Source organism: Primulina huaijiensis, chromosome 14, assembly GCF_012295235.1.
Source record: "Primulina huaijiensis isolate GDHJ02 chromosome 14, ASM1229523v2, whole genome shotgun sequence".
Classification (NCBI taxonomy): Eukaryota; Viridiplantae; Streptophyta; class Magnoliopsida; order Lamiales; family Gesneriaceae; genus Primulina; species Primulina huaijiensis.
Window position 1 is genome coordinate 10,710,990 of NC_133319.1, and position 12,114 is coordinate 10,723,103.

The 12,114-nt window shown below is 34.3% G+C and overlaps 1 protein-coding gene across 1 annotated transcript in view; it reads right to left on the reverse strand.

The window, feature by feature from the left end:
• Positions 1 to 3,278: 3,278 nt before the first annotated feature.
• LOC140956956 (nuclear pore complex protein NUP107) overlaps positions 3,279 to 12,114 on the reverse strand; it is a 46,812-nt gene continuing 37,976 nt past the window's right edge. Inside the window, exons 13-24 of the mRNA XM_073413945.1 lie at positions 10,019 to 10,107; positions 9,665 to 9,796; positions 8,709 to 8,831; positions 8,253 to 8,351; positions 7,978 to 8,166; positions 7,449 to 7,623; positions 7,210 to 7,366; positions 6,810 to 7,012; positions 5,116 to 5,257; positions 4,539 to 4,699; positions 4,267 to 4,383; positions 3,279 to 3,761 (exon numbers count right to left, since the gene is read on the reverse strand). Coding sequence (XP_073270046.1) covers positions 3,693 to 3,761; positions 4,267 to 4,383; positions 4,539 to 4,699; positions 5,116 to 5,257; positions 6,810 to 7,012; positions 7,210 to 7,366; positions 7,449 to 7,623; positions 7,978 to 8,166; positions 8,253 to 8,351; positions 8,709 to 8,831; positions 9,665 to 9,796; positions 10,019 to 10,107 — 1,656 coding nt within the window. The 3' untranslated portion in view covers positions 3,279 to 3,692. The remainder of the gene's footprint in view (positions 3,762 to 4,266; positions 4,384 to 4,538; positions 4,700 to 5,115; positions 5,258 to 6,809; positions 7,013 to 7,209; positions 7,367 to 7,448; positions 7,624 to 7,977; positions 8,167 to 8,252; positions 8,352 to 8,708; positions 8,832 to 9,664; positions 9,797 to 10,018; positions 10,108 to 12,114) is intronic.

Consider the following 12,114-nt stretch of genomic DNA (forward strand, 5'->3'; position numbering starts at 1 on the left):
TATAAAATTAATACTTAGTTTAAAAGTTAGCTAAAATTTCTTTTTGTGAAACTATTCATACAATGGAACGTTCAGAATATGTACGTGTCTTTCATATCTATTAATAAATCCGTTATTTCTGTGAAACAAAATCATGAAAAACAATGTCTAATACAAAGATAAAGCAAATGCAATATTGAAAAAACGGTCAAACTAAGAATGACTTCTTTAAAAAAAAATTTAAGTACATTTTTTTAAAATAATTTATTTTCAACAATGGTTATTTAAATTATCCAATATATAGCCTTTTGAAAGGATTAGTGGCCATTTCAAAAATTGCTTGAGTAATCATATTTTTTTTAAATTCTTCAATAACTTGAAGACCCAATTTGTCAAACTTAGTTTCAACATTCATGATCCACTAGTCATCATTGATTTACTTAACATTCTCTTCTACTAAACATAGAGTATAAATAGTAGCAATTACACCTACTATGCAAAGATTTTTGTTGTCTTTTTTACTCCAATTTATAATGTTAATATCTCTCAAAATTATAAAATTATTTTCTAGAATATTCTCAATAAATTCCTTACATTGAATCAATCTTGTCCTTGATAGGTTATGTTTGATTCGTATGATTGGATCATCAAATATTTGGTTGTAAATTCATATAAAGATTATTTATCTCAAATCAATTAAATTTTATTTTATCTCATGTCAATCAAATCAAATCATTGAATATACAATCATGATATCGGTAATTTGGAGAAAAATACATCTAGTCATTATTTATTTAAGATTCAATCCCCATCAGTTTTTTTGTGTGTTTTAATATCTGACAAAAGTCCAACTTACTTTTTACACAATGTTTCATGGGTTTTTACATTTCTACCCTTTTTTTAATTAATAAAAAATTTTATGAATCCCTATTTCTGTTAGTCATTTTCCCTTTCTACTCCTCCTTCCCACTCTCCACTCCTCTTCTCTTCTGTGCGAGCAGCTGTTTTTTTTCCTTCGATTTCCTACTCGGCTTTATCTATGAAACACTTTCCCATTCCCCATCGGCACAATTTACCATATTTTCCGCATGTCTATGTAATTGAATCTTCCCACAAACCCGTCGCTCAATACCGTGAATCTGCGTAACCAAGCGTAGAAAATTCCTAGCAAAGCAGAGTCCCTACCAGCGCAAACCACACATCCCATCATCCATTGACGTCTTGTTGCCGGAAACATTGCAAAAACTTGAATTTCTGGGTCGAAGCAGCGTAGCTGAGGAGGAGAAAATAGACGCTTCATTTTCGGATTTCCGTGGAACTACCACCCTATAAAACTAATAAATGACACTTAAAGGGTACACATTTCAATTGTCGTTTATTTGTCATCATTTTTGTAGTTGTAATGGCTTTTGTGCGTAAAAACAATTTCTTTTCTTCAATCTCATTATGGATACACAAATAGATTTGTGATGTTGTATGTTCGTAATAGGATTGTGATTTGTGGAAATAACCATCGGTCCCATAAAAAACTGCGGAAGTGAAATAGTTGAAGAGGGCACGAAGCAAAGTTTAGGGCTGCGATTTGCGGAAAGAAGCTTGAATTTAGGACAGAGAATTTGCTTAGATAAACACCATTTGCACGAAGAAGGATGAACAAAGTAATATGCTTGATTAAATCCAATTTAGGGTTTTTTTTGTTAATAAATTTTGGTGCATTATTGTGAAATTGAATTTTAGCCCATTATTATGAAATTGAATTTTGTTGTTTTGAACGAATACGGACATTAATGTGCATGATATTGGGAACAAGTTTTGTTTAACATAATGTGTTAGTTTAGAGAATACACTTGGAATGATAGATATGTGAGATTAGTTCGGCTTGTCAAAATGAGTCTGTTTTGGTTTATTTTGAAAGAATGTTTTTGATTTGGTTTGATAGAATGAGATTGTTATTTTATATTAGTTTCCGCATATAAGATCATTATCATGTTTCCACTTGATTTCTTTTGTGCACGATTTTTTGTTTGACATTACTTACCTTTTATCAAAGAATTTTGAAAAGAATTGTTGAATTATTACGAGCATTTTTTAGTAAAATATTTCTAAAATGAGTATCGAAATATTTGGACGATTTTGTTGAAATATAATGTGAATAGAAAAATTTCTGTTTCAATATTGTTTGAGCATAAAGGTCGATTTGGTTCGGTTGTGATTTTATTTTATGTAATTCATTTATCCCCATTATTTGAGTTATTATTTAAAGTAAGAAATTGTAGAATTAATTTTCTTTTTTGGATGTCCATTTTATTTGACACCTAAATCGGCATAAGAAAATTTTAATATTTTAGATATTCCACGATCGATTTATTGATGGAAGTCAGTTCCGGGAGCGCAATATTTTCGTTTCTTGGAAGTATTTGTTTTCAATTCCTAATGACGCAACTCCATTAGAGATATTCCAGAGTTTAGGACGAAAATGTGCGGATATTAATTCTGAATTAACGATATTGCAATACATGACACCCCATTAGCAGATTGCAATAACCTTGAATGAGGATGATGATATCCGAAATATGATAAACCTTCACAGTTGTTTGAAATTAAATATAATCAAATTGATAGCAGTTCCAAAAGATGATCAGAACCCGGTCAACATAAATGTTACGAGGTAACTTCGTTATTTTTTGTTTGCATTGTTTTTATTGTTTGTTTGCAAATTTCAAAAATTGCAAAGTTATAAATGAGTTATTGCTTGTTTTTTACTACTGTCCAGTACTTGAGTATTATTTGTTATATTTTATAGTTCAAGTTAAATTAGGTAAAAGAATATTGATGTATTTCCTCATTTATTTTATTGATTTGTATTAAAATGCTTAGGTTTGATTTTGATTTTGAAGTTTGTTCAGACGGAGATCACGATCTTGACGTTGGATTCACTTTAACCAATAGAAAGAAAAGATGAATAACAAAAATAGGGATTTATATAATTTTTTATTAATTAAAAAAAGGTAAAAATGTAAATACACATGAAACATGAAGTAAAAAATAAGTTGGACTTTTGTCAGATATTAAAACACAAAAAAAAAAATGATGGAGACTTAATCTTAAATAAATAATGGCTAGATGTATCTTTTTTCCAAATTGCTCTTATGATATTATCTTTTATCTATCTTTATGTATATTTATTAATTAATTATTAAAAATGATAAATTTTAAATTTACTAAACGTAATCCATCAATCTAAATATATTATTATTTATCAATCATTTTTCAACAATTCACACCCAACTCAATCATTTTAATAATCACATAATTTTTTAACATATCAACTATCGAACCAACCTTTTCAGTCATTCAAAAAAGGAAACGTTTTAGGAGAGTTCTGGCTGTGACTTGCACAGCAACTATATACTATATCAAGTTCATTTCCCAGACAGATGAATTTGAGACACTACAGAACATAAATAAATTAAAGCACACATAATCAACCCAATTCCTCCAGCACATGGCAGCAGTCATATAATCAACCCAATTCCTCCAGCACATGGCAGCAGTCATATTCAACATCCTTTGATGATTTTGGAGGATGACGTGCACTTCGGAAGGGGCTTGGTTGCTGTCTTTTTAGCTTCGCCATGAAGAGAAAAATGGTTCTGTATAAATTAGTGCATCGATGCTCAATTCATGTGACCCAGAATTTCACATTATGCCAGTCAAGAATCTGATTCCTCCTCGAGATCCATCTCATATATAGTGTACTCTCTCTCGAATAGTAAGAGTTCCTGGATTGAAACAGACATTTCAATATTAACAAGCATATCAATAGGAAACAACAAATGGTAGCTCTAAAGATCTAATTGGAACGCTCCATTTGTGAAAATGCCATGACACGCCAGCACAGATGAAAAAGATTAAGATGGTAAATTAAAGCTTGGAGCTGTACATGCCGAAAGTTCATGAAACAAGGAAACCCCTTATTCCACATTGTACGGTCGGTCTACTCTTAAGGCATCATAATATTTTTCTCCCTGTTTAGATGGTCTGAGTTAACAACCAAGTTGAAATAAATAAACGAGAAGTTTGAAATTATGTGCATGTAAAACTGGAGAAGAACCAGCTGAGATAAAATAAGGAATAAATAACTTTTGATAACTGCTGATACAAATCTAGCATATTCAGTAAAATCATCTGACGAGTCAGATTTCAAACTAGAAGAGTTGATTCCAGAAGAGGTGAGCGAAACAGGGAACTGCAAAGGAGAAATATGAGGGGAAAAATCAAGCTTACCTGCAATTGATGCTGGCTGAACAGATGAAGAAAATCAGTTTTTGGAGATGCGACAAGCCCAATTAACTCACGATGCCCCTCGGGTGGATAGCCTGACTTTATCAGTGAAACTGAGACCTAAAGATGAGCCAAGTACACATATATGAGACAGCAAAATACATTTCACTTATTCTGTGAAAGTTAGTATTCGTCGCTTTAAGATATGGGGAACTAAAGCATATCTATAATGTAATACATGGATGATTGTTATTTAACATCAACACTATCGGTACCTGCATGCACCGAAGAAAAATTTCAGGGATACAACACTTGCGACAAAGACCATGAACTATGTAAGTCGCTGGCCCATCCAAAGAACCATCATTGTTCGAGTACCACGCATCCAATCGGGAGATATCCATTGTAACTCCAGCTTGAAATCGAGAAAGTTCTCCTGAGACATAAGATTTACTTTATGGTGTGTAAGGTACGGCGCAGATATCACAAATATAGATATAGTTCTCATATATACTGATCTAAAAACATATGCAGGTATTTTTAATCCCAAAATTGTGAACATAAGATAATGTGGAAGACGGTGAAATTTAAAAAACACCAAGTCAGGATCTTAGACACAACCTAGCACAAAATTCCCATCCTCCCCTACACAACAAATGAAAATTCAAAAATAGAAAAAGTAGATAATGTCCAAGAATCCACCAATAAAAGAGGAAATAAAAAAAAAGACACAAGGAAGGATGCCATCTCTACCAATACCAGTTCTTTTATGCAGTAGTAAGAAATTAATTAAAGTGAAAGGCTAATGACACAGAGATACAATAATAATTGTACACACTGGCAGGCTATTACCTTTGAATCCAGCTGTCAAGACAGCTGCCAGAATTCCGCCATCATTGAGATCATGAGGTCCAAGCCCATCACCCTCCACTGCCAAGCAGCGAAGGACCACTTTGATGAAATAATTATCGCTGGTTGAGATGGAAACATTCACCTGCATATTGAGAATAAGATTTGGCCATAAAATAGACACATGAGCGACTTGCAAGGGCAAAGGGAAAAACACAATCAAGCTGGATTGACACATAAACAGAGTTCCTAATTCATAACTTGCACCACAATCAAGCTGGATTGACACATACAGAATGTTCCGAATTCATAACTTGAACTAAATAGCCACCAATTGCCGAACTGCCCCACCAAAAACAAAAGCATGATGCAAAATACAGTAAGCCAAAAAAATTGTAAACATCTTTCATAGACCAATCTCTAACGACCAAAAACTGAACTACACTAGAGGCCACCTCATTTAATTAAGTAAAAATAATAATAGTAAAACAATCATAGAGGTAAATACACAACTGTCAAAGCCGCGCACATTCCGCGCTTCAGTGCACTTGAAAGTTCACAGTTTTCATGAAGCTCGCGCTTTTCTGAGCTTTGCGCTTTACGCGCACTTCATAGAAAAAACAGTTTTTTTGTTAAAAAAATCTGACAGAGGAGAAATCGCAATGCGGTTTGTATTCTATTTATAAAAAAATATAGAAGAGGAAACCCTAATACCGAGTTGCCTCTGCCCCACAACCTCAGCTCTTTGCCCTCACATTTTAATATTTGATTCTTGGAATATGAAAATTATGATGGTAATATATTTGATATCTCATGTTTCATATTTTTATAAATAAATTGATTTTATTTTTTTTAGAATTAGAATATTTTATTCAGTATGTTTTATTTCCATAAAGAATGCGCTTGGCTTTGCGCTTTAAGCCCGAGGACACCTGAGCACTTTATTTGCCTTGCACTTTTGATTACTATGTGTAAATACAAAATCCTAAATCATCTTAACTTAAAAATTACAAAAGCCGCAAAACCTAATAAAAAAAAAATTCAAACACATGTCGACATAATCCATTAGTCACAATGTCCATATCACAAGAGAAAAGAATATATTGCTTGTTCCTCATACGAAGATATGCCAAACAAATGGACGCACTAAGACCAGGTATTCATCAGGAAATAAGATATAGAAAACTTTAAAGTAAAAATTTGAGGTATGATGATACTCATAAGCTGCTCATGCAATTTCATATTGTCAGCTGCAAATCAGAGGATTAGAAACAAATATCTCCAAACTAAAGAGCCAAGGATTTTTTATTTTTGGGTGAGCTGGGGGAAAACATTTCTATTTGAACAGACTCGCGATGGTGATTTTCTAGGTTACTCACGAAAGTAGAAGAAAGAAATATCTAAAGGTGACAACCGACAACTCATAAAAACAGAGATTTTTCTTTACAGTTGGAAACTTTGATCTTTCCAGAATCAGCAAGCAAACATGCTCAATTTGATTCATGGTAAATAAGCAGCCATATGATTGTTTGCTGGCTGAAAAGGGGAAACCAACTTCCATATTCCCATTAAAAAGAGAAGTATGTCCTTACCAAATTGTCCAGTTCAATAATATGTAAATCAGATCGTATTTATTTGCTATACAGAATGGGTGAATTAATAAGCATATGGTTCTGATAAAAGGATACAAGGTTTACCATTAATTCTCGATGCAGAACTTCTTCCTCGCTAATGGATGAGTAGAAATCACTTGTTAATGTTGCGCACAAGGTAGCATCAGGGAGTATGCACTCACCAGAGGGTAAACATAAAACTGCCGTAGCATGCAATTCAAGAAATACCGGTTCCATGGATTCAAGGAAATGACCTCGCGTTGAAACCAGCCAAGGATTATCTATTCCTATGATATGACATGAAAATAAATTGATCAATAACAGAATGCCAATAAAAGACCACATAGATAATTCCCATTAAGAAATAACAGAATGCCAGTCAAAAACCACATAGATAATCCCCATTAAGAGAACAAATGAACGTATCAGAATACTCACACAAATCCTTCCTTCACAACACATCAATGAAAATAATATGACTTACTACTTAGCAACTTCAACGATGATATAAGAGTTTCTCTGGCCACTGCCATGGTCCTCTGCTTTTCTTCATTTGAGAGTTCACTAGGCAAAACCTCCTCATTTGCCAGTTCAATCTTAAGCCAACTACGATATTTTGCATCGCAAGAATAGTACTCACTCTGATCAATTGCAAGAAATGCAAACGGGATCAGAAATTGATGCCAAAGTAATTTAAAGAACACAAAACCACCAACGGCATACCCAGTCCTGGAACTCTCTCAGATTCTCGGAAACATCAAGATCCTCAGCGGAAAGAAGGATTTCTGTTTGTTGTTTCAAAGGCTCAGCAAGTAGACTAAGCACTGTGTGAGCCCCAACCGGTAGTGCTGGCACTCTCCACATTGACATAAGAGCAAACTCCCTCAACAATAAATTGCTACAACAATAGGAGGTCTATCAATCAGCTACATGATGGCAAAACTATAATGTCGACCTTTTGTTATTTTTCCTCCTTAGGGCAAAGAAAAAGTAGTTACTGAAACCTAACATAGAAGTATCTGTCTAAGAGTGAACAAAAAAAAACAGAATTCCAGGAAAAGCGTGTACATGCAAGCAAAACGCAGAAAACTCATTCATCTCATCAGCTTCTCTAAATGGAATGGAAGAAAAAGGACGTACAAAACATGGACTGGTTAGATTAAAAGCTATAATGACGAATCATCCAAACATGGACTAGTTAGATTAAAAGCTATAATGATGTATCATCATCATAAGTTGAAAAAACAATTACCTGTGCATCAGTGCAAGGAGAACAAGCCTTTCAGCAACAAACTTGGCATCATTAATCGTTGAGGGAGGCGTAAAGCACAGCCATTGTATAACCATAGCTTTTTGTTGACTCTGCAACCGATGCTGCTCTGCAACATCTGATGACTTGGAATATTTTCCAATACTACTTTCTCGAGATCTCGAAAGAACTCTGTTCATGAGAGAAATCAGAATACACACTATACAGCATTTTTCATAACTTAGCGAGGGAGAAAAGCTCAAGAATAAAAGCAATACCGGTCAAGTATTTGTTTAAAATTTCCTCTTGAATCATCTTCAGAAGAAAACGGTAAGTACTCGATAGCAGATATAAAGATCTTGTATCTGACATGAACACTGTAGAGAAAGGAAGCTCAAGGTAAAATGCAATCAAATAATCTGGCAGTCAATAGGCAAAAATGTGGAACAGGAAATGATTTTTGATCTTAAATTTCCTTTGTATACACTTGTAAGTGGTATGTAAAAGCTGTATTCCACACAATGTCGGAACAGATCACATACAACCCCACCCAAAAAAGAAATAATAGAATATGCATCAGATGATTAAATAAGGAAATAACATATTGACAAAATAAAATAATGTCAACAATCATTGAAAAGCTTCGCTTAAAAATTCATTAAGCTTATGAAAATGGTCAATGTTGCAGGAATATCGTAAGTTGGGTACATGGAAAAGCACATCTGGAAATAGACCTGCTATTCAGCCTCAATTCCATCATATGGACAAAGAGATCGACGCAACGATGCTGAGCAAGCTGAGAAGCATAGATCCCTACCAGCTCTTCATGCTGCGTAGTGAACAGGAACATGGCATAGCTGAAATAGCATCACCAAAGAAAAACATAAAAAAGCAGGCATTACTTTAGTTAAAAAATAATGAATACCAAAAGTAGTAAAAGAGCATGCTGAATCCAAAACTGCACTAAAATGTAGGGGTATGCCGAACATGAAGGTATTTCGTAAAAATTATAAGCATTATATTATTGCCTCGTGTTCATTTCTCAATAATGAGAACCATATATTAAATTTCAAGAAACACAGAGTGCGAGAAGCTAAAGAACTATGTGCTTTCAAATGAGATAACTTTGAAAACTTTACATACTCCCAGTGCTAAAAGCACCCAGGTACGTAAGGCCAGAAAGGGAAACTCTAATGCAATGGGCCTAGAAGCCACAAAACATATCTTCGGATTTTGAAGCTTTCAAAATTTTCATTTTGCTGAACAAACATAAAAAGCAGAAGTAAACCATGTATTAATGTCTTATGGAAATAGATTAACACATCCAATAAATATTAGCATGGAGGACTTAAAGATTAAAATAAATTATTGCTTTGGACAGCAAGGCTTTTATAAAATACGATCATCAATATCCTCGAAAAATGGTATACAATACACGGAGAGAAATAAACGAGGAATAGATGAAGTGGCATAGGGAAGAAATAATTTTTAGGAGCACTAGAACATGGTTACTTATGCAAATACAAACCATCAGGCTTCAACAGTACACTTCAAAATAAATTTCACCAAAAATGAAATGACAAGCCACCACGCATAGGACAGGTACCTTTTTTTATTAGTGTTTTCCATATTATAGGGATTAAAAAAGTCCAAAACTGGGATGACTCTAGCTAAAGAAAAAACCACTTACATGTGTATAATGAAGTCTCCAAATGTCATTATCTTCTCTCTGAAAGCATCATTCATTTGATCTGCTAGTAAGTATCTAAGCACCAGCACTAAATGAGCACCAAAACGCATCATTTGTGGGTCTCCGTGAGGCCTGAATAAAGCATAATTTTCAGAAAAAAGGTATGGAAATCAACATCGTCCAACAACTACCATGTTATTTCATCATAAGCTTTGTGCAACATCCTCATAGAAAGTAAAATCCAAGTGATGAAAACATCATCAAATTGCTGGAGTAAATAACAAATATGAAAAATGAAAGCTTATTTACTTCTAAATGGTATATAATCTCAAAAACCAACAACATATCAGGTACCTGAAAATATTTCGATCATCTTCGGAAGGTGATATCCAAGACCATATGAGGTCTAGCAAATGAGGGATGTCTCCTAGCATAAGATTCATCTGAATACATATTTTTGTCAATGAAATTAGACCAATAAATTCAAATCATATTTCGCAATTCACTAAAATTTGTGATTTTCACTGTGACGCATCGTGAGTAAGATAGAAGATAATTTCAAAAGAATATACCACATCAAATTTTCTGACAATACACAGAAAGGCATACAAAGTAACCAAAAAAGACGAACAAAAATCCAAAGAACACATATATGAAAACATGTATGCCTTTGCAATAGCATAATATATTTCTATCATCGTATGTTTGGGAGAAAACAAAATCCCATCCATAGGCGTAGTATGAGATAGAGATAGAGAGAGAGATGACGGTGAATGTAGAGGCCTAAAAATCCGTGCTTGAAAAATTGCGGAAAATTTAAAAATTTTCTTTTTAAATAAATAAAATTGCCTCATTCATAATTGAACTGCTAAATAAAGTTTGATGTTCAAAGTGGCAGCGGAAGAAATTAACATTTTTCGAAAAAACAGTTAAAAATTTATCCAACAATCTATAAAAATGTCTGAGCAACCAAATAATAATAAATGCTGAACTGAGGTCCTCGGGTTGAAACGACAATTTTTGGGTTTATAGGGGCAAAATGGTCATTTTGCACCCGGGGTGAGATTTTAGTCCTAGCAGCGCCCTGAGCACAAATCATGATATTTTTAAATGTTCATGCATCACGTTTACGATTTTTAAGCTATTATAATAATTATGGTGCATGTTTGGTTTAAAGGAATTAAGAGAGAAAAAGTAAGAAAGTGAAGAGCACTCCGTCTCCGCCGCGCCGCGTCGTTATTTCGTTTGTTTTCTGTCAAAACAAACCAAGGCATGTTTATATCTTCTTTCACTCTTCAATCAAGCCATATAGGTATTTTTAAATATCGCAAGTACATGATTTTATTGCAAGAAGATCGAAATTGTTCATATTTAATTATGTTAGTTAATTATATTACGTGCAAATATTCATTTTGAGATTTATGCGATATTGCTGGTGGTCACTTTACTATCATGCTAAAGTCCGGTCGCCAGTTACCGGTCAGTTCAGTTGTTTCACCCAGTATACTGTGGCAGTAGTCTGATCAGACATACATTATTAAGTCCGGTCGCCAGTTACCGGTCAGTTCAGTTCAGCTCAGTTCAGGGACCAATTGCGTAGACCATAATCTCACCAGAAAATTATTACAAGTTATTTCATTACAGGGCTCCAAGGAGCAAACATTTTCACTATGATATTTTCAGTTCAGTTATGCACGTACTATAATTACCATTGAAATGATATTTTACGTTACACCTCAGTACAGGAAATTTTCACTTGCATGCTATTTTATTATTTATTTACTTGTTATTTACGATATATGCATGCTGAGTCTTTAGGCTCACTAGACTTGATTGTTGTAGGTACTGATGATGTCGGGACCGAGAGCGGGGATAAGTGAGCCAGCTCGAGTCGGCAGTAGTGGAACCCGAGGAGAGGACTTTTCAGCTTTTAATATTTTGATCGCTCAAACATTTTTATCAGTTGTTGGATTACCTTAACTTGTTATTTTGCGAACGATAATTTCTTCCGCTGCTATTCTGAACATTAAAAACTTGAATTATCAGATTATTTGTGAATGAGGCATTTTAATTACTTTAAAAAGAAAATTTTTAATTTTTCCGCAAATTTTCAAGTTCGTATTTTAGAGGCCTTTACAGTTGGTATCAGAGCCGACCTCTCTTAGTACGGTGTGGTTCGGGGACGAACCAAGCGGAAGCTGGTGGGCATGTGAGGCCCGGGGCCGAAGAGGGCGGGGGGTGATCGCCGGTGCCATCAGTTGCACGGACAATGAGCGGCTGCTGGCAGGCTTCTAGGTGGAGGGAACATGAATGAACCGATCCCGCACGGGAATGAGAGGGATTCCGAGACTGTTCAATGTAATGGACTGTACAGTTGAAGAGGGCTTAAAAGATTTGATTTGTACTACTCATATCACGAAGGTGCATCTTCTTTTCGGTAGCTCATCACA